This window comes from Pezoporus occidentalis, unplaced genomic scaffold (genome assembly GCF_034315485.1).
Source record: "Pezoporus occidentalis ecotype Australia unplaced genomic scaffold, CSIRO_AGI_Poc_V1 ctg9, whole genome shotgun sequence".
Lineage (NCBI taxonomy): Eukaryota > Metazoa > Chordata > Aves > Psittaciformes > Psittacidae > Pezoporus > Pezoporus occidentalis.
Window position 1 is genome coordinate 4,734,592 of NW_026916262.1, and position 27,370 is coordinate 4,761,961.

The window sequence follows — 27,370 nt, forward strand, 5'->3', positions numbered from 1 at the left end:
AGTGTGCTGACTAGGGAGCATCTAAGTCAGCCAATGGGAAATGAAAAAGCTGGGGGTGTCCCAGGAGGATCTTCAAACAGCAAGGCTTAAGGACTAAGGCAAAAAGAGGAGTGGGCCAGAACCCAGTTCTGTTGCTAAGAATTAGGGCACCTATCTGGGAGGGGGGAAGATTTGGATTTTTTTGATTCAGTGGTGTTTATATATTTTGCATGAATGTTACCTCTACATGCCACAGTTTCAGAGGGTTGTGGTGCTTGATGCTTGCTACAGCTAAGCCAATGCACATTAGATGTGTTGCATTCATGGCTGCTGGGCTGAGTGAGGATGCCTGATCAGCGGGCCTGAACTGTCTGTACATGCTGAGCCAGGCCTGTGGCTGTTCTGGATATGCACCTTGGTGGGACTTCTGGCATCCTGTAAATCTTAAATTGCATGTACCTTTCTGCTAATACAAGGATTGTCTCTTGCATCATGCTGTGACTGAGGTAATGGAGCGTGCTGATGGGTCTGACCCTTGGAGGCCGAGCAAAGTGGAGTTTGCAAATACACAAACATATTTTTTATTTATATAGAGTGCACTGAGAGTGGCAGACTTGTGCCCAGACAGCCAACCCTTTTAAAAATAATTCTTAAATCTTCTTAGTATCATAATTGCTTTCATAGTTTTAGGAGGATGACAGTTCTTTTTGGGGGTCCAAATGTAGGCTGGACCAGGCATCTGTGACTGGTTCGTTGCCTGTTTTGCCTTCCTAATGATACTGGGCTGATTGTCTCTTGGCTGAACTTTCTGTAGCTGTTTTATTGGTTGGGTTGACATGGAAAGATACTTGTTTGTTTCCTGAACCAGGAACAGGTTACTGTGATTTTTAAAAGCCAGTGGTAGACATGAAGCTGTGATTCAACATGGATAATAGTAAACATTCAGTAGCAGTAGTAGGGTAATGTAATGGTGCTGGAGTGAGTACTTAGGGTCGTTAACTGACTTGGCAAGAAGTAGCCCAGCTTTTTTTTTTCTTTTTTATAATATATATACTTAAATTGGTTTTGCTTCCTTTAAATCATATCAGTTCCCTAATATGGAACTATAACAGTAATAATATGCTGCTTTTCTAGCAAAGCACCATAAAGTTATGTGGATGGCATGCTCTAATGTAGCACTGAGCACAGAAATGCCTTAAGCTGGAAATGTGCAAAGGGTTGTCTTGTATGACAACTGTAGAACCATTTACTGCCTTGCATTTATAGATATTTGTGCATTTTCCACTGCTCAGCAGAGAAATGAGAAGAAATTATTTTTTTACCAGAATTAGGTGTGCTGTTTGCTGTGGATCAGGTGGTTTGTTCACTGAGAGCCCTTCGTGCTTGTCTCATGGTGCTATAACCACAGAGATGCTAGAGCTTTTTCCCTAAATGTAAGAGGCATGGTGCAAGAGCGTAGCCATGGGGATGTAAGTGTAAGTTTTGCATAGGCAAAATTGTGAGGTTGTCATAGAAGTAATTGGTCAACTGATACACCCACTAGTTATTTAAATGCCAGTGGGCAACAGTCAGTGTAAATGTTCAGAAGCAGGAAAGTAAAAAATGGAACTGAAACACCAAGAAAACTATGTCACCATTTTCCTCTTAAGTATTTATATTAAATTCTTTGAAAGTCTTTTGTCCCATTTTCTCTATGTAGCCAAGTAACTGTACTGATGGAAGCGTTTTTGAAAGGCAAACTGTGATGTGAATTTTCCATGGAAGCAGAAATAAAAAAATCAGACTGCCCTTGCAAATGATTTAGTGTTGTGTTGTTTCTGGTTTTTGGAAGATATGTCTCTGATTGGCTTATTTATGCATTCAAATGTGAACTGACTTTGCTGTAGAAGGAATAACTGCCTCTTGTTTTAGGCAAGTTTATGGTTGCATTTGCTCTGATTAGCCTGGCTGGTCCCTACATGTTTTTCTAGCGGTGCTGATGAATTATAGCTAAACACCACACACAGAAGATGACTGCAGTCTTAGGCTGCAGGAGTCAGGCAGCTGGTGAAATCCTAACTCAGAGGCATTTTTCTCCCTTTAAAAATGTGGGAGAGTAAAGGGGAGTGACATTAATGGTGAAGATGATGGAACCTTGCACATGATGCAGTAATCCTTATGATTTTATTCTTAGATTGGTAGATTTTGTATTACTGATGGCACATGTGAATTGTTAAGCAATATGGCATTTTATGAATTATCCATATTAAAATGTATAAAGAGAAAAATGAAGAGCCTAGTTACAAATACATTTCATGCATTTGTGTTAAGGTTACTTTTGCCTTTATGGCTGTGACTTCCACATCACGTCAGTCTTGCTCCCTACCAGCCAGTCCATGTTAGCACAAATAATGTTGTTGCTTTATTTATCCCTTCAGCAGGAGACTCAGTCTCAAAGACTTTGGACCAGAGCTGGGGGGAAGTTAATATCCCTTTGAGAACAGGCAGCTGGACCTTTTATAGGAGTCCTTACTGTGTGGTTTGTTTTTTTTTTAAACTCAAATATCATATTTCCAAAATTTATCCAATTTAAGGTTATCGTGATAAATAGTATTACTGCAACTTGTGATTGCTTTATTCTAAAATATGTTTCCATTCTTAAGTGACACATTTTCTTTACTCTCCACATCTCCCGCATGTGGGATAAAGAGTGTTTTGTCCCCACAGCAGCCTTTCAGTTTGTGATTCAGCCTCACAGTTTGTGATTCTTCTCAAGCACCATTGCTTGAGTTTACTGAATTTAGATGTAGACTTTTTGGGAATCTGGGCCTTGCCATCAGTTAGAGCTTCATTTTGTTTTAGGTAGGGCATAGTTACGCCACAGTGTTTGCTGTGAAAGCTGAGAATTTTGGTTCTCACCCAAGCTGTCAGTCAACTAGTGTCCAAATAGCCTCCTGTTTTCAGTAGATGTTCCAGATTTTTGTCTCCTTAGTCTTTCCACACTTTTGTCATTCTTACCATTAATATTTTGGGTAGTTGTAATTGCAGCAAATAGGACAGATAACAGTTCTTGAAACTGTTAATTCTTGCTCCACAAACTGTCCTTATGGCAGGTGAAGACTTCCCAGTCATATTAGTGCTGTTTTAATTATTGTTACTTCTCTTTGATTAAAAATAGGTGCAAAGAGTGAAAAAAGATGTTGACAATGCATCTTACAGCATACTGCTAGATTAATTAGATTTGATGTAATGTGGGGAGAAACGCGCAGGTGTGTCTTTATTCAGACATGTAGGATCACCTTATTTGTGAAGTGCAGTGATTCACAGGAAGCAGATGAATGTACTACTTCAGCATCTCTCTTGGGTATCTGAGACAGGAATGTCTGACAGCAAAACAGACTGGTCAGGGAGGCAGATGATGACTGATGCATTGTAAATTGAAGAAGAGTCTTTCAAAACCTGACCTTTTAAATAAGTGCATTAAATGCTTCTAGACTAGCTTATCCTGTTTTCTAAAAGCTGTCAGAATACAGAATTAAATTCACCTGCCAAGGTCTAAATTCTGGTAAACCAGCAATGATAATCCTAGAGTTGTAGTTATCGGTTGAACTATCATTAGCTGAGATTAGCCACAATTTATATAGCTGGAACTTGATTATGTGTTCTGTTCAAAACAGAAATATTAAGAAAATAGTTTTACTTGAAGGGTATTAGCAGTAGTCTTTAATTTTTTTCCAGTCTTCAGGTCCCACCGTAAGTCAATCCCATGTGAAGATAATACACTCTCAAACTCTTAAACTCTAGTTTAAAAAAAATAAATCTCATGAGTATAAAAATTTCAAGGCTTTTAAAGGCTATTTTTGCAATTATGGGAACCTATCAGAAGAGTAATACATGTGCTTTTTACAGCTATGATTTTTATATCCTTGATGATTAGGGCAATTGAAGAATTGCAAAGAGCAACCTTAATTCCAGAGATATGGAAGAAAGTGTCATGTAACTAGATGACCACAGTTATTAGACAACCTTATAAACGGGTAGAAGTAGACTTTTTTCCCCCCTCTTCCTTCATATGCCTTTATGTAATTAGTGCTCTGAAGTGTTAAAACCTTGGCTGTTGAGCTAAACATCTGCTGAGCAAATTTAAAACAACATTTCTGAGCGGTTGTGGACCTGTACAGGGTGGGAAGTGCAGGGTATCAAACTCCGAATGCTTCTGATATAGTTCAACAATTTTTTTTTTATCTGAAAACTTCAGGAGAAGGATGAGAATTCCATTTGTTATTTCCCCAGTAGAGTTTATTCTTCCCCTCTCTTCATTTGTGCCACTGTAATCTTGTTGGTACTTCCTTCGTAAGTGAAATTGATTTACTGGAATTCAGATTGTTGTAGTGAATGCCATTGACCACAGATTTTTCCAGCTTCATGCACAGTTTTGTATTTATCTTTTAACATATTTCAGTTTCTGTAGGTGAATACTACCTGATCTTTATTTACTGAGGGTTTAGAAATGTTCCTTCCTAGAGCCCAGTTTCATTTCTGTCAAAGAGAATATGTTTAAACTTAACAGGAAATGGAAGGTTCAAAGAAGGTTCCTTGTCAGGTTGGAGTCTTTTTTTCTTTCTAGTGCTAGCTTTGCAAGGAGATGAGGAGAGAACAACAACTAGCATTCTGTTCTTTGTTTTTCTTTCTTTGTGCACTGGGGAAAATGTCTGTAGATTTCAGAATATAGAGTCATAGAAGAGCACACATTTTTCTGCCTTTTTCCTGATAGCGTTTGCATACTGCCTAAAAGTGCTCCTAGTCAACAGGGGAGGATGCTCTCACAAGGATGATCCCGAGCCAAATGCCAATCATCCAGCCAGTAGGAGGAAGAAATTCTAATTGTCTTCATATTTATGTTGCTATTTCTTATCCCAACTTGCCTCAACTCTCTCAGGCAATAGACTTATCACTTATTTGGGGTTTTGGGGTTTTGCTTCACTCAATGGATGTTTAATTCTAGGAAGTTAGCAAATGTGCTCACTTCATCTAAGTGAAGTGGTAAAATAGAATAGTTTTTAAGGAATAAATTAGAGCAAATTATTCAGTGTTGGAGTAGCTTGAGCGGCATCTGACTATATCTTTTGTCAAGGACTGATAGGTGTTAATCAAAATGCAGGTAACATCTCTAAAACATAAAAGGCCATTGGCAGGATCCTGACACAGATATTCTGTGTCAGTGCATGCAGCTCTAGTTTGGAGGTCTGTGTTCAAATGTGTGCACACATGGTGGTTTCCTGCATTGAGAAGGGAGATCTCCTGCCTTAATGTTTCTTCCAACTTTTGTGTGTTTCTGGTGTTGCTTTGTGTTTTTTTTTCTGCAATTCATGTATGCCAGATGCCCACTACACCTTCTTAGTTGAGTCTCTGGACCGGTGTGTGAAAGAGACTAGGATGTTGTCCTGTATCACTACCAGGGCAGGAGGCTCCCTACTTACAGGACTCAATTTAAAGGTATTTTCTGCAGTAGCAGTCTAGTGTTGTCATGTATGCTTTGTTAAGTGACTTTCCTGTCTCATCCATCCATCCATCCATCCATCCATCCATCCATCCCATGACCTGATAGATAGGTCTGATTTTAGGATAGCAGAAAAGAGGTCTGAATATTAGTATTACTGAACTAACAGCAGGCTGTTCATTATTATTGTCATCTTTCTTTGCCTTGGGAGTATGAACCATTTCCAGTCTGCCCTGGATCCTTGGCTACTAAAACCTCTTGGTCACGTATTTTATTATTGTAGGTTTTTATCATGTTTGACAACTACTGTTTGATGTAACATCACTGATTTAACAAATCTTTAGCAGAAGAAGCCCTTAAGTGAGGCACTGAGTATGAAAAGCCATTAGAAAAAACTGTGGTATGTAAAAATACTGTGTCTGGTTGATTCCTGCTCTCAGCCCATTGTGCAGTCTGAATCTGACTAGAGAAATCTTCACGTGTTTAGGGGAAGAAATTTTTGAATAATTTCACATTTCCATTAAAATAGTTTTTGTCACTGACATCAAGTCAGCCTTCCTCCTTCCTGTCACTTCACCTGTCTAATGCTGCGTGCCATTGTGTGTCAGTCTAACTGGAAACTACTTTGTAAAGATCATGAATTAGTCCCATGTTGATGCTATTTAAAAGGAAGAAAAACATGACAACAACAAACTTCCTACAAATGCTTTTACTCTGTTCACACGCCCAAATCAGTTACTCGGTCTGCATCTTTTCTTTCAAGACTGACTGGTGTGAAGCAGTGGATTCAGGCTTTTCTGCATTGTAAACACTGTGCTACAAAAGTTTTGGGCTTCTCTCTTCTCACAGTAAAGAAAATGAGGTACTGGAACAAGTTGTCCAGAGAGGTAGTAAATGCTCCATCCCTAGCAGCGTTCAAGGCCAGTGCTGGACAGAGCCTTGGGCGACACGGTGTAATGTGAGGTGTCCTTGCCTATGGCAGAGGGCTGGAACTAGATGATCTTAAGGTGTTTTCCAACCCAAACCATTCTATGATAGCAGCTGTAAACCTCTTGCAATTTGCTTTTGGTATTCTATTGCATGTAACTTACAGATTCAGTATCTCAGCTATGAGAATAGCCCAAACCCACTTAATTCTCAAGTGTTTAAATATTTAACCCAAATAATGTAGAATTAAAATAGCACTTATTACTTCCTTGTTCTATATGCCATTGACAAGTTAAGGATAGTAAACCAGCTTTTTCCGTTTTTCTTGTGGATGGGTGGGGTAAGGTGGAAAGAGGGCAATGAGCTTTTGAAAATGATGGAAGGAGCTTAGCAAAGTATGCACAAAAATTCACTATTTTCCTTCAGTATTCTTAGAAACTTTTATACAGAATGGGAGTCTACAATTCTTTTATGGCTTTGAAAGCCTTGGCGTACTTTGTGTTGTGTGTGACCCACAGTTTGATTAAACAAAGGGATGTGTCATGAAAATTAGTGTGAGGTCTCCTGGCTTTTCTCATTGCTGTTTGAAGACTTTCTGGGCTGGCAGAGGTTGTGAAAGCTGTGAAGAGTAACCACTGATAGATTGTCCAGAGTTTTCATGAGGCAAAGCATTATCTTTTGTGCATTTCAAAGGGCTGGATCAACTGGTCAGGAAAAAGTCTATGGAATTTTATTGTTTTGGAAGGTTGATGACAAAAAAGTGAACTACATTGTCAACTGATACCAGTGGCATACCGTGGGATGACAGATGTATTGCTCTGAATTCAGGTCAGGGTGCTGACATTATTCCAAGTATCCAAGGAATTAAATGGAAGAACTCCTGGTTAGATATTGAAAGAATAGTGCCAGAATTCCTGTAGTATCTTAAACTCTGCTCTGCATTTGGTTAATCTGGTATTTTTAGATCTTGGTTTAACTGCAGTGCCCCCAAAGAAGATGGAAGTACCTTTCCGGGAGGTGGGGGAGGAATTATATTTAATTCTGTTTTCCCCTCTGCTAAGGGTGCCTACCTGAATGTAATTTTAGAGATACTTTTTTTTCTTAATTCCTATCTTTAAATCAGAATGCTCAGTTTGACATCATCATCGTTTCCACTGCAGCCAAATGATCTCACAAAGATATTTTGAAGGAAATGCAGTAGGAGTAAATTTAATGTTTTAATGAAACTGTTATTGCTTTGTGCAAATATATGTAGTGGAATAGACTCACAGATGAGAAGCCCAAATCATTCAAACTAAAATCAGAATGGTTTCTCATTAAAATGTATTAAAATGCTGGAAATGTTTCTGCAGTTTCTGAAGAAGATGAGAAGGTTTTAATTATTGTTGTCAGGTATCTTACAACTGTGCGAATCACGGAGAGCTATTGTGAACTCTTTAACAATTTTGACTGAGTTGCAGCAAGTCAGTGGCAGGTTAACCTTTAGTATTACAGTCACTGCCTTACATAAATGATTTAGATCTCCATTAGATTATTTGATATTCCCATATGAAACTATGAATTATTTCCAAGTACCCTTTTTGATAGGTTCAGCTTTCTGTTTGGGTCCTTAACAAAGATTAAAGCCAGGTTGAACGGGGTTTGAGCAACCTGGTCTAGTGGAAGGAGCCCGCGGCAGGGAATCGGAACTGGGTGATCTTTAAGGTCCTTTCCAACCCAACCCATTCTATGATTCTGTGAAGGTCATGTGCTCACAGTGGCCTGTGACAACTGTGTAATCTGCTAAAATTTACCCACAAAACATTTGTTTACTGACCTTTGAATTGTAAAATAAAATGTTAAACTGCCTTTACTTTGTAATTGCCCTGTCTGCAGGGTGATGAGCTAGTAATTTTAAACTGAAACGCATATGATGGCAGTCAGACAAACAGTGATAACATTGTCTGCAGGCAAGAGTATGTTTGCAAACTCATATTTTGGCATATGTATTTTGAGATGACAGGTAAAAATTTTCAAGGGGGAGACAGATACTTTGTTATGTGAAAGTCTAGTTTTTCCATAGTCAGGTTGACTGGGAAAATCATGGTTATCTGGGAAAGGTGGATAGTTACTTTCACTACTTTAGCTTTCGCATAGTATGCCCATGCACCTCATGACCCAATATTCAACTGTGCTGAGTGCTGTACAGCTGAAAAATAAAATAAAATAGAAAAAATATCTTTTTCCTTATTAAGTAGCATGGTGTTATTATTTGCCCAAGTATGTGATGGATTTCTGCTGTAATTTTCATTAGCTTTGAGGAAGGGTTCCTCACCACAGGTCTTAAGACTTTCTTTGAGTCTCATCATTTATAGCTTCGACTAAGTTTGCTTTGTGTGTGTGATGCTGTTTCCATTCTGCGGTTGTCTCTGTGTTCTTTTTAAGGTAGTAGAATTGGATCCATGCACACATAAGGATTTATGCCCCCTCCCACATCCTTCCCAGTTCTCTGAGCTGCTGAGGTGTAGCATTTTGAATAGAGTTGAATAGATGGATTTGAGTATAAATAGGATCTTGAAAAATGAACTTCTGTGTTCAAAGAAGAAAACACAACATGAAAACAAAATAGGTTTGACTGTCAAGTTATTCCTACATAATTCCTGTCACACAATTATTAGTCAAGACATGTAATGTATAGGAACTTTTCTCCAGCCCATTTCTTTTCCTTGCTTATTCACAAGCATGAAGTTGCAAATAACAGCAGTTACTCTAGCAAGGGTTTGAGGCAGACCTTTCCACAATTTACAGGCATGGATTGCACATCCATATAATTTCTTTTTTTTTTTTTTTCCTTATCACGGAATTAGTAGCTGTTTTAAGAGCAGATCGTTCTGTTATGATATCCCTGTATGGCACTGCTCCAGGTTTGCTTTCTTCAGAGGGTAGCAGGTTTTTATTTATTGCTGCAAATGATCCTGCTCACTCACTGGGACCTTGTGCCACAGGGTAACTCCCATTGCATTGACATCCAGGAATCATGGTGAAACCTTTTGTAACACTGTTCAAGGTGTCTTGGAACCTTGAGCACCAGGAGCATGGGGACTTTGGAGAGCCTTGTAACTTTTATGTTCCATTCAGTGATGGCTCTCCCAGAGCTCACTCATGCTCTGCACAGCTGTGAGATGCTGCTTCTTGAAGGTGCCACCTTGTGAGAACCATGCTGTTAGACAGCCTTCTGTCTTAATTGTGGCTTACCTGTTGCTTAATCCTGGTCCAAATACATGTTTTGTGCTAATAACATTGGGTGCCAGATAAAATTAGTGATGCTCTAATAGTCTGCCACTTCTCCTGAACTGCTTTTGATCTTGCTGTTACGCTGGAGAATTTTCCTATCCATTGCTTCTTTGGGTGAGGTGACTATTTTCCTGCCAGATGTAAGCCAGAAATTTAGCTCTAGAAGGCAAATTGCCAGCTCTGGGGTGACTATTTTTGGAAGACAAATGTGAGGAAGTTGGTATCTTGAGCTTATGGTCTGTGCATTGGTTGTACAGTATCACTGTTTGTAACATAACAAACGCTGAGAGAATCAAAAGGGAGCATCGATAAACCGGGGTGAGGTAGCTGCTAAATATGTTTCAGCAGGTCAACATTCATCATGATTAGGTATGCCTTTGTTTCTGAAAGGTGTAAGGAAGCAAGAGGGAGAACAAAGTAAGAGTGTTAGCATCTGTCATCCCATCCATTTATGGTGAGCAGGAGGGTTTTTTTTTTGAAAAATATCCATGAGTTAATGGAAATGTCATTTGATCATTCACTTCAGCAGCTCATTTGGAAATAAACTCTTTTATTGAAGAACCCCTAATATGTCTTATGTGTGATTACTGCATTTCTGAAAGTGAGTGGTGAGCTCTGGTTTGCTGAGATACACTGGGGTATGTTAGTATTATATGATCGCCATCGCAAAGTAACTTTCTTGTGTATCTTTGGATCACAGTCCTGAACATTATCTGAGTAACAATGTGTTGTAGAGGAGCTGTGAAACAGTAGGGAATATTACTTTGAGGAAGAATATAGACTGGTACAGTCAGAGTACTGTAACACTTTATCATAGATAGGTAAAGAAAGTGAATGAATGGAAAAGCTGACCTTTTTCTGGTATTTCTGATGGCAACATGAAAAAGTGAAAGAGAAATTTCTGGTTTTCACAAAGAGTTGATTTTCAGGTTCAGTTTCTCGCTGTAGTGTAGTACATCATGTTCTGTTGTAGGAATGACAGCAGTTGCTTCTGTGTCCTAGTCCAGAGACTTACTATGAACTAATAGTCCACTTTATTCCTAACTGCATCTTCTAATACATGCTTAAAGTTTGGAGTGGACAGTATTGGTCACAGTATGACTCTTGTTAAACAATTTTGCTGAGCAATGGCAATGCCTAGCTACTTTTACCTTATCATCAGGCTAGTTTTATGGTCTTGTCCCTCTGTTTTCCAGGTCTTTAAGTAGGAAATTTGTAGAAGTATGCAGTCTAAATGTATTTTAGCATTAATTAGCTATCTTTGGCAATTCTTGTGGCAGTTTTCCTTAAGATATATACTTCTCCCACCTTGGTTTCTCTGCGTGCTTGGAAGCATTGTGCAAACTGGACAAGCATTTTCCTATGTGTATGTGATCAATTTCTGCGCAAAAATGTTATAATTTATAGGGAATCTCCTTGTGTGAGAACTGTCTTATGAACAAGACAGCTGCATTTGCTTTGGGACTTTGAAAGCAGGATCAAAGCTAGCAGGTAATTGCCCAATAAAGTATGTCTGTTAGCTTTGATGCACTTGGGGGAAGTGAGGCTTTCACTTACCATGGTGCAGAAGCCAGACTGGGAATTGCCTGGAGATCTATAATTGTGACAGAGTGAAGATGGATGTGAATACTTTTGCTTGGGATTTGCTGTCTCTGTTAGCTAGCAAAGTTTGTTCTGCTTCAGCATTGTGTGGGGTAGACTCATAACAACTGTCTGGCTTCAGTTGTGTTCATTCTGTATCTTTGTGCACTGAATTGGGCTGTAGGATCTGAGAAGACTGTTGATTAGTGTTAGTAACATTTCTTAGCTTAGTTAGGTGTTATTAGACAAAGGAATGCAGTAACTGCTACTTAGGGGAGGGTTACTTTTGCAAAATATAATGTTCAACTCAGGATGAGAACTGTTCCTAGTAAATAAATGGTTCTCAAGGCTGGATGTGTGCAGACTGGTAGGACTGCGTGTACCTGCTTAGTAGTTACCAACTTCTTTTACAGTGCTTCTTACCCTAAGCCTTAGGTAGGTATGCCAAATGCCATCTGATTATGTTGTCCTGGGAGAAATACTCAGCTTACAGTTAGGGAGGTCTGGCAAGAAGGTCATTTTGATCTACATTCTATGCCAGCTCTCCTGGCAGTTGCCTGATTCCCTGTTTGGTGAGCTGATCCACAACTTGCTTGCAAACTTCCCCATGATCCTGAGTTCTCTGTAGTTGGCTTTCCACTGCAGACCACAAGTCACTTGGATTTCACTTGGATTCTGTCAAGCAGAAGGAACAGCAGTGCTTTTCCTGAGGTGAGAATATGTTGAAGCATGTTGGGCTAATGAAAAATGGTTATTTGTGCAGCTGAAACAGGAGGCAGTGGCCTGGGCAGGTGTTGGTGCAGAACGCTTATAACTTCTGATGCTGTATGTAATGATGGAAAATGACCACGGGGAGTTGTTAGGTTAGAAGAATGGTTGTGTATGTTTATGGTAGTATTATTGTAAATATGGAAGAAGGGCAATTCTCATCTAAGTAAGCAAGTTAGCTGTATTGCAGTGCAAACTGGAGTGCAGCCAGCAACTGCGCTTTAATTGCTTTCCAATATTCCAGTCAGTCATTTAAACAAGAATGTAAGGTCAGGCCCTGGTTTGATCTCCTTTGGAGTTGCACATTTTGAGTGTATATGTATACTTTTAGCCAGAAGGAATCATTATGATGATCTAATCTGACCTTTTACATAAACTGGGCCACATCTGTTTTTGTGTTACAGGTGGACTCAATAACTTGTGATGAAACTAAAGAATACCTCTAGAAGACATGAGTTTTCAATCTTGACTTGAAGTCTTTTAATGGTGTCATATACATTGTGTTCTTTAGTTATGTTTAGGAATGGAAGAACTTTTAAAAAATAATCTGAATTTCAACATAGAATCATAGAATCACAGAATAGTTAGGGTTGGAAAGAACCTTAAGATCATCAAGTTCCAACCCCCCTGCCATGGGCAGAGACACCTCACACTAAACCGTATCACCCAAGGCATCGTCCAACCTGGTCTTGAACACTGCCAGGGATGGAGCATTCACAACCTCCCTGGGCATTCCAGTGCCTCACCACCGTAACAGGAAAGAATTTCCTTCTTATATCCGATCTAAACTTCCCCTGTTTAAGTTTTAACCCATTACCCCTTGTCCTATCACTACAGTCCCTAATGAAGAGTCCCTCCCCAGCATCCCTATAGGCCCCCTTCATGAAGCTACTAGAGCTTGTGATCAATTGTAATAAAACATTTTCTCTCTTTCTATGTTCCTGTAGATAGTGTTCTCTAGAATTAAGCCGACTGAGCTCACCAGTGCCTGGGAGTGAGACAGTCCTACCACAGTCCCTGTTCTCTACTTGGAGGAGGGCTACTCTCCAGCATTTTACCAGCTTGCTGTCAGGAGTTTTTAAAGGCAGTGAGGTAGAGGGGGACATGTGTACCTCTGTCAGCTTTCACCGTCTCACTTAAGCTCTGTTCAGATTAATGAGGAATAAACAATATAAGAAATATTTACCTCTTTATCTTTGTTTGGGACTTGATGTTGTCCCAATAAACCTTCTGAAATACTGTAGCAAATCCCAAGTATTCCTGGATCCCAGGTGAGAATGTCAGACATCTTATATTTGCCATTAGGTTAATGCTATATTGGCATTTATTCTAATTTTTCTACTGCCTTTTTTCTCTCATGCCCACTCATGCTGTTGTTCTTTACTGGGTGGAGCGCACTCACTGCTTTATTCGTTCTTTTGTACCTTTTGATACCACTTACCGTCTGACAACCTGTTGTTTCTGTATTGTGTATGACAAATATATTAATAGAGTTGATTGGAAATGTAATATAATTTTCTTTGATTCCCTGTAGATTCTGTTTTTTTGTGTTTTGTTGTAAAGTTACATTTTTCTGGGAAGAGTCATTTCGCATTTGTTGTTGAGGATGAAAATGATAACTGAAAATGCATGTCAGTATAAATTGAGCATAAGTAAACAAGGAGAAAAGAGTTCTGCTGGAGAAAATGGGCTGAAATAAAGACCAAGGTGCAAGGGAGTTTAAAGATATGAACAGCTCCAGCGTGCAAATCAACCCATGTTTTACTGTCCCTCACTTTTACTGAGCTTTGCCTTTCTTTGTGCACCCTCTGTCTCCCTTTGCTGAACATCATTGCTAATGGGAGGGATTCAACATTTTAAAATTCAGTTCTTATATTGCCTGTGCTGACTTGTTCTTCAGGTACATTATAATGCACATATACACCTAGTATGTTGGCTAACTTTCAAGTATCTACCTTAGGAATGAAAATCCCTGCTGACATCTTCTGTACATTATCCCAGTCTTTTCCGTAGCATGTCCTGACCTTGTTATAATCCTGCACTTTAGTTTCTGTACTCCCTGTTGTCTCTGTTTATTTATTTTTTTTTTTAAATACGTGTTGTTTGTTGGAGAGCTTTCTTCACTGAACCTTACTTAATGAAGGTTACTGGTTTTTTTTTGAAGTGTTAGTGTCTGTTACAAATCATCTCTTTGTAAAGAGCAGTAACACATTATTTCCCTCAGATCTGCTTTCTGAAACGTGTCTTCACACAACCCATGCCTACCAGCTCATATTGGTTTTACCTCAGGCTGTTTTTTGTCTTTAGCGATAAGATAAAGTAAAAAATGGAGAACTGTTTCTAGTAAGAAAATATCACCTAAGCCCAGTTGTATGAAAATCAGTAAATATCACCTGAGTTGACTGACAGGAGAAGCAGCTTGTGTCTGTGGGTCGCTTGTCAGCAGGCATACTGCCTGTTGGCTTGCAGTCTTGTTGGCATCAGGTTACTTAGCCCACCTTCAGCTCCTAACATAAGTGGGAACACTTTTCAGAATGGTATTGAAAGCAATATTTTGACCTTTTCCAGAAGAGGAATCTGCTAGTATTGCCTGTCATCGGGATCGGTTCTTGTGTCTGTGTGTGCATTTTCACCTTTGCCCACAGCTGGGGGTGGATGAAAGGCTAAATTACGTACTTCTCTTAGCCCTGTGTGGCTGCATGATCATCAGTCCTCCAGAATCTGTAACATAACCTAATAGAAGCTCTTTTCCTTAACTGGAGTCAAGCAAGCCTTTCAAAATGGAGATTGGTGGATGACACATGGACAAGCCAGTTAACATGGTGCTAACCATTTCGTTCCTCTCTTGTGTCCTGGGAAATGGAAGAGTATGGAAATAGACTGTGGGAAATGGAGGGAAGCCATGGTCCACAGCTGCTGCTTTTGATGCCTGTCTGCAGTACCTCAATGCATTCATTGACCTGGCCAGCTTCAATATATTTCAGTGTATGGTTTGAAAGAATCTTGCTGTAAAAAAGCCATGAGAAGGCCCCCATAGTCAAAAGGAGGCTGAAAAATGGCACCTGGGCTCTGAGCACATTTTGTCTCCAAAGTTTCTCAAGATTGTTAATGTCAGTGAAACCAAAGGAAAAAGAGTAAGTTCAGTTACCAGCATGTACTCTTTTCCTTTGTTCATCTCATCCCTGGTTTCTTTAGGCTTAGATTTCTGGGACAGGATAAAATTTAAACTTTAAGGCAGATTAAGTGTGATGCTGATATATTTTTAAAGGCTAAAGGTCTTTGGAGCATCTTTTGTTTGCCTATATAGTGGCAAGATTCTGAATTGCAGCAGTATAGAAATTTTGGGGTATTTTTCTTTCCGCAAAGTTCCCAATTGTTCTAGAGTGGCAGATTTTTACAGATGGGTTTAAATTAAATCTCTGGTTACTACACAGTGGTTGCATTTAGGACAGCTTGTACTTTAGAAAATACACTTTTTTAGATTCCCAGGTTCACAATTACACTTTGATTTTTTGCAACTACCTCCTCTCGGATTTCTGCACAAACACAGAATTGGAGCTCCAGCTGTGGACTCTGTCAGTTGAGTCCTAGTATAACTTCAGGTGGGGTTTTTCCCTTTTAAAAACAAAAAACAAACTCAGGCTTCTAAAATTTCTAAATTCTAAAATTCTAAAAACACTCTGGGTTTTTTTGGCGGGAATGTTGTCTTTCTTTTTCCTTTTTTAGTTTTTAAATGACCCATTTAGAGTGAGGAAAAGCTTACTAAAGATTCTTTGTTAAATTTACATGTGAGAATATGATGCTGTTGTAAAGACTTGAACAGTTTCCTACCATTTCCTGCAGTACTCTAGTGTGCTACTAGAAATGTGCCTGCAGTCACATTCACCTTTTATGGTCTACCATTGCTCTGGAGAGTGCAGAGAAGTAGGAGTCACGTTTTATTGGCAATGTTTCTGATGTTTAGTTCTTAGGAGAGGGTAAGATTTTACGTCTTGCCCTATGGCTGTTTATTCTCCATTACAGAGTAATTTTTACAAGTTTTCTTTAAGATGCAGGTTTGCTTGCAAAGTAGTTTTTTTAAGAAATTAGATTGATGTGCTGAATTGACTTATCAGATGATTGTTACTATGTTGGCAAGCAAGATTTTATCAAAGAATCCTGAAGGAGGAAAGGGAAACTATAGCAGGCAGAGACTGAGGGAATAAATTTACTTAATGGCAAAAGCAGCAAATGGAAGGCATGGTATGCCAACAAAGAAAATACTGATGGGCTTACTCCATAGTGAATATAGAATATTTCTTAATTCAGTATTTTTTTTTTGGGAAAAAAATTAATTACTTTGGGTTTGTGGTGCTAAGTGTAACTTAGATTTTAGCTGGAACTGGCTAGTTGTCTGATCTGCAGAAGAATCTAAATGATGTGCTTTCTAAATTGACCTCATCAAAAGGGTCTGCACTGTAAGTTTAGATAGTTTAAAATATTGCAAGTAGGAGGCAGAAGTACCAATCAACCAAATAATTACATTGGAATTCAGACTTTTAGGAAGTTGCTTTTTTGGAAGAGTTTGTGAGTATTTTATTCTTGCCATCTATCAGTTGGGGGCTGCATATGGTACTCTGAAATCCTTAGATGAAAGATGCTGGAAGTATAAAAATCCATATGGTAAAAATGGTATAATGCGGAATCCCAGCAGAGAGGTATGTTGGAAAGATTTGATACTTGAATGTCTTTGCGACTTGTTAATGTGTGCTTGTTTAAGAATTGCAGGGTTGCATAAGAGAAGCAGTTACAACAAAGATGTTGAATAACAGTGTAAATGTGAAATGAATAAAATAAGCATGGCCAGCTAAAGCAGTACCTAATTTATCTGAGGTGATCGTTTATTTTCATCACTTGTTCTGTTGTTTGAATGCTTCCTTTTAAATGACACTTTGACATCTTTTGTATAAATTACGCATATTGATGTAATTGTATTTACTCCTAGGTGGCTCAAACCAAGAGAGCTGATCCAGCTGAGTTGAAAACAATATTTTTGAAGGTATGTATAAAGTAAATATTTTATTCCTTCTGCTTAAATTTTTCATATCTTTTGCTCTGTTATTGCAGCATACAACTCTTGATAGCTTTTCCAACCATTAATCAGTCACTGTATTATTACCATGTTAGACTTAAATACCATTATCAGAATTGAACAATGCTCACCAAGAAATCAGATACATTCCTGAGTGATTATTGTATTGACTCAGAAGAAGTATTACTATCTTAGAAAAAAACCTCATTGTTCGGAGAATGTGGTGGGAGTTTCAATATTGTTCGTACATGTGGTAAGATGTTCATGTAGACACCTTGCTGTTAGACCACTTGGTAAACTTTTTTCTCCCATCCTTTCTTCCTTCTTTCCTTCCTTCAGGGTTATCTCTGCTTCTCTGAATAGTAGAAGTGTTGGGAGGATCACCTTGTGAAGTGGTGGCTGTATTTATAATTTAACTAAAATTGCGCCTTTGTTGGCCTGCTGTAGAAGTATTCAAGTAAAAAAATGACTCCAGTACTTGCTTGTATACTTGAGAGAAGGGTGCTGAAGTATTTTGCTTGAAATTGACTTTTTTTGACCCATTTCCTAAATTTAAATCCCTAAATTAAGGAATTGAAATATTCCTAGCCTTCCTAAGATTTACTAATACAGTGTCTGTATTCGTTTGGTAGTCTGGTATGAAAAAAGAGTATAGATATTGGTGGGCTTGGAGAGTGTATATGAGGTGAGTGCCACAGTGCTACAGGGGGCTATTGCATCTGTATTATATCTATGAAGGTGTTTTGTTCCTTAAGAGAGCTCCTACTTTTCCAAGTTCCTCCCTCCACCCTCCCTTGCCAGCTTCATGCCCCACTCTCCGTGTACTTTTTGCATGTTTTCCATTGTCCCTTGTGAGCTATTATTAACAATATGTGTAGGTGTCGCTATGTATGTTGCCAGTATTTATAGTTTTATCATATACTGTCAGTATTTATAGCTCCGAAATCAGATTTTCAGTTGAGAAAGCCAGGATTTAACTTACTAAGTCCTGGAACATGTATCTGTCAGGAGAGCAGAAAGACTTGAAAAAGAATGGGGTAATTTCCGAGGTAAATGCATGAAGATCAGGAGCAAGGCAGCAAGAAAGGCAGACAGGGAATAGACTGCTGACCCAAGAAGACGGTAGCATTGAGGAAGTGAATAAACACAGTAGAGAGAAGCCTGGTCCCTTTTTACAATATGAGGCAGTGCTCAATTGTGGTGGGGCTTGGTTGGTTGGTTCAATGGCTTGCTGAGAATAGTGTGAAAATTGTTTCCTACCTGCCTGTGGGTATTCACCTCACTTGTGTTTCTGAAGATTTCTACTTCAGTTAAGAATTAAAAAATATGATTGCCAGGTAGGAATGGTACTCTCTGTGAACCTGTCAGTTTAAATACAGGTGGTTACAGTCAACTTAGAATATTTAGTACATCAAACCCACAATAAAATGTTTGCAAATCTTATTTTAAAATGGGGTTGAACTGGTTAATGCTTGACTATCTAAAATGTATGTAAATAAGTTACCAAAAAGCCATTAAGTACTATTGTATAATATCAAGTTCTCTGTGGGTATAATTGCCAAAGTGGGGAAAAATACAGTTGTGAAGAACCATTTTTAAAATGTCTCTTCTCCAAAACCAATAGAATTGATGTTTTTCTCTTTTTGTTATGATGATTTCCAAGAGTAACTCTACTTTTTCTAAGTCTTCTACCATAACCCTTAAGAGATTAGATTTTAGTCAAAGTGATCAAGCTGACATTTTCCAAGGTCATTTCCTATATGTAGTATAGAGTACGTGATTGGATTTCAAATACACTTGAGTAAATCACAGTGACAAGAAACAGGGGGACACTGAAACCTTGTGCTGTTTTCTGTTATTGAGTGCCCTAGCAGGGGGTTAGCCTGTATGAAAAAAATGAAATATAGAAGCATAGGCTGGCTGACTTATTTGATTTGTTTCTCAATAGCAGCTGTGTTAAAAGTTTCAGAGACTGGGATTCTGAAAGATTCTGTCTCCTTGCAAATTATTACAGTGGAATCAATTGGTCTGTGCTAGTTCTTATAAAAGTATACAATTCAAAATTCCTTGCAGTGTATCAACTAGAATGCTTGCATTACAAGCAGCGCCTATTGAAATAGGAATTCTTAAATGCTAACCAATATATATAGATGCCAAAGCAAGTTATGTTTTGTTTGGGCTTTCTCTGAAGCTTTGTTTTTGGAAGATATTGCTGTATCTGAAGACTCTATTTATATAGCACTGGAAGAAAATATTCTACTTACTGTTAAACTTTGGCATCCCTCTGAGAGTTATATACCTACAGCAGGTATAACGGTACTCTGCAGGCACCAGTGTGGCAGTGTGAAATGAAAACTGGCAGTTTCCTTCCCTTACACTACAAAATAGCAATAGGCATCTAATTTATTTACTACTTCAATGTAGATAATGCTTTGTGGGGAGCTGCAACAATGGTTTATCATCCTACCTTGCCTTAGGAAAAAAAAAAAAGAAATTAGCAGTTGTTTCCCTGTGCTCAGTGCACATCTGTCATCCCAAGACAGACCTGTTTCCCTTAAAACTAACACATGGTTCTGCAAATGTTGCCTGGGTTTTCTTCCTCTTAATTATTGTCCTTATCTTTTTTCTTTGATTAATTAAAAAGCATTTCTGGGTTGATTTCAGATTTACCCTGTACAAGAAGCGAAGGCTTTAAATTTGAACAATGAGGAGTCAGTGTAAGGGTGGTATGAAACGCAGTTTCATTTATTTATGCATTATCTTAAAAATATCTTAAAATGCTTTTTCCTTGATATGTAACGTTACTGGAGGCGTCCCTTGGCAGCAAACGTGCTTGGGTCTGTTGATAGCTGTTTTCTGGAGTAGTGTGCCATTAGCTATGGTATAAAGCAGGAATAATGTATGCCAGGAGTGTTTGGTAAGGTGTTGGACCTCTTTTGTTGTTTCTGCAGTGTGCTGAGCTGTCAAAGGTCTTGTTTGCTATTACATTTTTCTGCAAAAATGCTGTTCTCTGGCCTCCTTTCAGCAGTACAACCAAGGAGGAGTATCTGTAGATTCTCCTTTACTAGGGATCAGTTGTAGCTGAAGGTGATGCTGTGTTCCTCCAAAACGGCACCCCCAGGTGGATAGTTTTGTGGGATCGTTGACTCCACTAGCGCTGCAGTGTCTAAACTGGCTTTCTCATCCCAAGGTAGAATGGTTACACAAAGGAATTATTTCATACAAATAAGACATGCTGGAGTATCCTGTTGCTGTCCGTCTTCCAGTGAGCCTGAGATGCCAAATCCATGTTTTCAAATGCGCGTGTGCTTGTTCTACTTCAGAAAAGCATTTGGTACTGGAGCGTTTCTAGACTGCCATGAAGAGATTGTTGACATGATAAACAAAAAATAATATATCTGCCACTCTTCTGGCTAGGAAGTCAAGACTTCAGCTGCTTGAGTATTCTCCACTTACTCCTTCCTGTTTGGGTGTAGTGGCTGTAGGTTCTTCAGAACAGGACTGTCATCTACTGTAACATAAGCCTGCTCCTGATTGGAAACTATGGTGGTGGTAATAAATGCCTTGAGAAGGATGTATTTGAGGCACTAAATATTGTATTCATTTAACAGTATGCAAGTGTGGAGAAGAATGGCGAATTCTTCATGTCTCCTAATGACTTTGTCACACGGTACCTGAAGATAATTGGAGACGGTTTGCCTAATGCAAGCACTGTACAGCTCCTTGCAGGTGTGGTGGATCAGACAAAAGATGGGTAAGTGTTTTTTTGTGGTTTTCTTTTTTTCTCCTTATGTTTTTCTGTTGTTCATGTGAAAAACACAAAACCATTCTTCTAGAAAAGTCTGATCCCAGAAGGGTGGTGGGGTTGGGTTTTGTTTTGGGTTGGTTCCCAGGTCCCCACCTCCCCCTGCAGATACATAAAGGAATACAGTATCCTTTAAGTGGAAAGAGTAGAAACAAGGTTTTGGGCTGCAGGTGCCACTTAGCTGAGCAAAGCTTTTTCTGTCTACTATGTATTTTTAATTCACTGAACTTTTCATGTTTGTTGGCTGGCTCCCCTAACTGCTGCTTTTCTTTCCTTCTGTCAGTCTTTCTGTCTCTGTTTACTTTGTATATCTGTCACAGGTGCATTCAAATAGCAATCCAAAATAAGTTTAGATGGTGTAGGAAGAGGTCATCCAATAAAGTGCCCCTGCTTTGTTTTGCTGTAGCACTGTTAAGGGTTTTTGCCTGTTTTTTCCCTTAGGAGGGAGGAGAAGCACATAAGGTATTTAGGGAGCCACTTTGCAATTTTGGGAAGACAGCAGTGAAGTTGGTTGCACATGGTTTGCATTTGAAAAGCTGACTTTGCCAATAGGCAAGATTAGCTACCCCTCCATCTTCCTCCCCACTTCTTTAATGAAATCCTAGCTTTTGCTTTTGGTACTTGCCCAGGCAAGCTGTCTTTTCACCCTTATGAATGCATTTTTTTAACCCTGCCTTTAAAGTATCTTTAGAGAAACTTTAGAATAATTAGCTACGGACTTAAAGTCTGTAGTTGTGGCAGTTTTAGAAACCAGAAAACTTCAGGTGTGACTCATATTGGTGGTTGCAGAGAGTTAAAATGTAAGATAAATAAAGCATGACTAGAGAATGCAGGCTTCCTAGGGAACAGATGCATGCATAACTGAGAACTTTTCCAATAGTTTCTGCACTCTCTTTTCTAAATGAGGGCACAGCTGCTCAGCTAGCCTCATGTAACTGACAGCTGGGCACCTTAAACCTTGCAGGTGAGTTAATGTGATGATTGTTACACCTGATAAAAGATTTATGTAGGAGGTTATATTGATAACAGTGACATAATGGCAGCAAGAAAGTGGTGGCTTCAGAGAACGCTTGACTGAAAATGTTAAGCATTTCTCAGATTTCTTCCCTTGGTTTGATGCCTGCAAAAATGGCATTTTCCAAATTGCACGGCTTCAAATCCATTTTGTAATAAAAGGATTGAGAGTATAATCCATACCTTCTGATTTGGATCTCCTTCACAAGCAGAAGCTGGTGTTAGGAAGAGTGAAATGTAAAACTGTAGCCTATGTGAACTTGTTGACAAGTTGGGGTTTCGTAACTTGGCGTGATCTTGTAGGAGTTTTGCGGTGTAGTGTTGAGGCTTCTAATTGATACTTTCTGCCATGGGTAAGGACTGTTTCTGCAGTGCAGACTGTGCAGTGACAGGGAACTGCATGTTCCTAGTGTGTCTTTGGAGAGTCTCTTCTGGTATTCAGGCTCTCTTCTTGTTTAGCTGCTTCACTAATACTTGAAAGAATGGGAAAGTTCAGAAAGGGATTAGCATCATCTCTCTCCCATTGTAGCTTTTTTTTGCCATGTGGCCAGGCAGGTACTTTGTTCTAGTGGTGTATAAAGTAATTTGCAGGGTGATTGTGTAAAGCAAGGGTCAATCACTTTTTGGTTCCTGGCATGAAATCTAGGGATGGCAATTGGATCTACTGGTCTCCTATTGAATTCTTTCCAACTTGGCAGTCCACAGCTCCTAGTTTTAAAGTGAGGTACGGAACTGCTTTTGTCAGTGTTTGTTTTTAGTAGGCTGGTATATATGTATTTAGAGACTTACACGTGTTTAAGGTCATGAGAGTCTGTTCAATAATTTACCTTTATTTCTAGCATAAAATAGAAGGTAGCTTGCAAGAGCAGTGACAATTTTGTTACAGCGTTAATGGCTTAAAGTAGTGTGGTTCTGAAAGTACTGCTAGGATATTTCTAGAAGCATTTATCCACTGTCTTGGATCCCTGTTTTACTTTGAAGAAGCATCTGTTCTTCATGACTGGTAAGCACAACCACTTTTCAGTGAAAGGGTCTGAACGCAGAATCACTAGAGTTGTTCTAGCTAGCACTTTTACAAATACTTTTCAATTCCTTCTAATTTTGGTGAGAAGTTAGGTATAGGTGCTAAGTGTAGTCAGTGAGAGATACTAACATGGGTAAATTACATTGGTGAAAGGCAGACAGCACAAGAACTTCTGACTCATCAGCAGAGCAAATACATGGGCACAGTTGCTTTCCCCAGAGCTGAAGAAATCCTGACTGTGAAGTGTAAAGAACTATAGCTGTTATGTACAATCTCAGGCTTCCTTTGAGAAAAAGAAATGCTTTTCCTGCTGATGGCTGGAGAAGCCTGTCAAAATAGTTGATCGGTAATAACATAGATTTTCATGTGGCTGTAGTTTGTATGAAGGAGGCTTAAAATCCTTTACTAGTTCCTGGTCTTAAGTTTCTAATTCCTAGTTTTAGTTAAAAAAAAAAAAAAAAGGCTTTACTTGGCTTCAGCTGGATCAGAAACTCCCCCAAAATACAGTGCTTTTCTCAAGGCCTGTCAGTAACAGGCCAAGCATTTTCCATCCTGCTTACTGTAACATACTGTTTTTCAGTCTAACAAAAATAAGTATTTACTGCACTTAATCTGTTTGAACTAAAGTAACTAACACTCTACTGAGAAATACTGTGTGCTTTATTTTTAGGAAGGACAAGCTACTCAAAAAAACATTTGGAAATGCTAGCATTTTCTGTTACTATTGGATATAAATTTATCTTCTAATGCACCAATTTACGCTATACTTAGTTTACCTAGGTTGTAGCGTAAAGTAATAGATGTAACTTCAATTTGTGTCCCATTATGTTACCATGTTTAAATTGCTGATACAGTTAAAACATATGTGTTGATTCTGCAGAAACCTCTTCGTCATTGCATTTGTATGTATTATTACAGCAGGTAATGGCTTTTTTTCTCTGCATGGCTACATGCAGACTTTCTCTGGTGGGAATGCTTTTTGTCTACCTGCTGCCTAGATAGCATGGGTGTGAGCACCAAAAGAAGCAGCATGGAAGAAAGGAGAGAGTAGTAAATAGTGGTTTTGCTGCACCATACCCAGTTACTGTGTTTGGTCTGTAGCTCTCATGTGTGGACGTTTTTAAAATATCAAGATTCCAGCCTTCCTGAATAAATCATGCAGTACTAGCACTGATAATCAGGATGTAAAGGTGAAGGAAGACTTTTACCAGTTGGGTAGGATATCTTCAAGACTGAAGTAAAATTTTGTAAACATTTTTGCTTTCCCTTCTTTGTGTTATTAAAATCACTAGGTTTTTCTCTGCTTTTGTAGCATAAATGAGCATTTGTTTAGGTAGATAAAATAACTCCTAAGTAGTATATTGAAGTCCATGTTAATATGTGCTGTTTAATGACACCTAATGATATTCAGAGAAGGGTTGTGCAAAACCCAAAATGGTGATGCTAAACTGGAGAGAAAATGTGTTACCCAGGCAACTACCCTTGTGCAGTATAGAGAAGTGAGCATATGGCTATGTAGTACACATTATTTCAGCATCTTTAAGCATTAAGAATCACATGTGTAATTGACTGTGAAAAATTACTGCTCAGTTACTGTATTGTATGGTCATAATAGAAGTAAATGAATACGTCGTTGTTAGAATAGATCTGTTGGGAATCACTAGCAGGCTAGTCTACTTAGGGAGCAAAAATACAATAAGAAGAAAATAGCTGGTTTAATTAACATGTAAAAATTGGGTTAATTTGAATTCAGCTGGCACAGCAGATATTAATGTCTCTTCTTTAACAGCCTGGCTAGAACTACACAATTTGTACACTTTTAATCTTCCTAGTACTATGAATAATGTTTTTTTAAAATGGATATGGGGTTCTTTTTATCTGACTTATTAGTGGGGGTTATTACTTGCAAGTGCTAACAAAGAATGCTTCAAGTATAAAATATTGAAGCAGTGTTAGTACAAAGAGTTTAATCAAATCCAGGCCTAATAACATGGAATATATTCTTAGTGTGCTGCTGGATTCTGCTGGGATAGGCCCTGTATCTTTTCTGTGCTTTCATCACTATGTTGGAGTCTGTTGATAAGGACATATGCTGGTTGTTGTTCCACACAAAATGTGGTTTTATCAAAATTATGTTGGCAGATATTTTACATTTTTAATTCTAAACAGTTGTATTCTAGAGTTTTGTTGCCTGGTGTCTGTTTTGTTCTGTGTGGACTTTATAGAACTCAGTGCTTGTGTCTGTTTGCTGTTGTGGAAGTTGTCAGGTATGTAACCAGTAATAATGGGTGAGCTTTTATAAGCTCTTAGTCACATAGTAACAATAAATATGCATAAGTGTTAAGTAGCTTTTGATATATTAGTTTAAAATTGAAGGAAATGTATCTTTTAAAATTTCTTTTGGCTTAGGAGAGATCGAAGTTTTCTTCCATTTGAAGGCTGAGTATCTATTCTGTGTCTTAACAGTGGGGAGTACTGAGAACTGCCAAGGAGTTTAAAATAAACGACTCAATGGCCTGCCCTTGTGCTAACGTGCATATGTAGCAACTCACTGTTGTCCTTGCCAGTAAAGCTTAAGGCATGCTTATATGTTTATTGGCATCACGAGTTGTGAGTTTAATATTAAGAATACCTAAGGAGGTTTCTTTTTATTTATTTCCCACACTATATAATAACCTCTGGTGGCAAATTCCCAGAGCTAATTATTTGTTAGACTATTTCTGACTCTATATGTGCTTTTGTTTACTTTTATTTAGTGCATATATATTGAGGGAAGTAAAGTAGAACAGCTTTTTGGCCTTTTCTGTGCCATGTTTGGTTTTTTTTAATGCTCTCTTTTGTTCATCATCTCATGTTTTCATGTTCTTCGTGGAAATCAGCCTCTGTTACCCTGTGGCTGTTTGGCTGCTGACTTGCAGCAAGCACATTTCTGTGTGACTTGAAATTAATTCCCTTAAGACAGTCAGTCTTGAAATTGCTGTGTAGTCATGGGTCGTCATAACTTGATGGAGTGAGTGTCTTTTCCAACCTATTCAAGCACTTTGTTCTTCCGTGTTACTGCATACTGAATTGAAGAACCAGCTGCAAGGTTTGTTTGGTTTTTTTTCGGAGTCGAAGTTCCGAGGATAGAGTTAGTTTCTAATAAAAATGTTTCATGTGTGTTTCCTGACATTTGTTACACTGAATTTTGTGCTTCTCAGAAATGAAACTTTGTTCCCAAGTTACTGCCACGTGAACCCATTAAAGCTATGCGCTTGGTACACTGATAAAAAGCAGCCTTCAGGGAGGGCAATCTTAAACCTCCCAGACTGCCAGCAGGCCTTGCAGCCACACATTTGAAGACGGTTTTAAACTCGACAACCTAGACATTAAAGAAGTAGCAAAACAGAAGAATGAATGGTTGGCTTTTGCCTTTGTCAGAATGGAAGTTTATTCTCCATTTGAATTCTTGGGTGTGACTCTAAGAAGTTAGAACTGCTTAGGGTGTTTGCTGTATCAAATCGTCTGCCGGAAACAATGCTAAGTTGTCTCATGTATTTTTGCTTATTAACTAACTTAAGGAAGGGCACATCTGCTTTTATCTGTGCTCTGCTACTGTGCCTGTGTATGGGAACCTGGCTATAAAAATGAATTTGAATAAAGTGCTCTTGGGCTGAGGAAGAGCATGCAGACTACTGCTTGAAATTTGTGAGTCAACATGCAGGACTAGAGGAGAGCTGTGATGGATGACTAATAAGTTTCTAGGAAACAGATAACACATTGTGATCAGTTCCTTCTGAAGTGAGTGGCAGCATGTAGGTCTTGAATGGATTTGCTTCCAAAAGCCTTAAGTACTGAGTCTTGAAGGAAGTTACTCATATCTTTATTGGGTGCGGAGGGAGGTAGGCTCCCCCAGAGGGCAGTTCAGTTAGACATGAAAGCTGAGGTGAGTAGCCACGCTGAACGCTTTGCTTATTTTATGTTCTGTTGTGACTTGCTGAGAGGAATAGTTCCGTGTTCAACAAAGTCCTTTCCATCTAGTGATATAAAGGCCTCCTGACAGCATTGATGATAGGGCATTTTAGGATAAATCTTAATCTCTATTGTGCACATTGTATTTATGGTCTTACTTCTGTTGTATAATCTATGCTATATTGTATTTCATTTTTTTTCAAGCAAGCAGTTTCATAGTTCTTGTTTTTTTTTTCCTTCATTCCTTAGGTTGATATCCTTTCAAGAGTTTGTGGCATTTGAATCAGTCCTGTGTGCTCCAGATGCTTTGTTCATAGTAGCCTTTCAGCTGTTTGACAAGACTGGCAAAGGAGAAGTTACTTTTGGTAAGACTGTTCTTAAATGTGCACTCTTAATTTAAAAATCCTACTTATGCCAAAATCTATTTCACCTTCTGTTACTGCAGGAAACACAGCGATTGGTAGGGGAACTACACTAGTGCCAAGCAACTTTCTGGCT

At 38.7% G+C, this 27,370-nt stretch overlaps 1 protein-coding gene across 2 annotated transcripts in view; it reads left to right on the forward strand.

Moving 5' to 3' along the window:
• Positions 1-27,370, forward strand: part of SLC25A13 (solute carrier family 25 member 13) — a 100,102-nt gene that overhangs the window by 7,197 nt on the left and 65,535 nt on the right. For both annotated transcript variants that reach the window (XM_062605038.1, XM_062605037.1), the window contains 3 exons: positions 16,992-17,045; positions 20,690-20,832; positions 27,122-27,237. In XM_062605038.1, the coding sequence (XP_062461022.1) occupies positions 16,992-17,045; positions 20,690-20,832; positions 27,122-27,237 (313 nt within the window). The remainder of the gene's footprint in view (positions 1-16,991; positions 17,046-20,689; positions 20,833-27,121; positions 27,238-27,370) is intronic.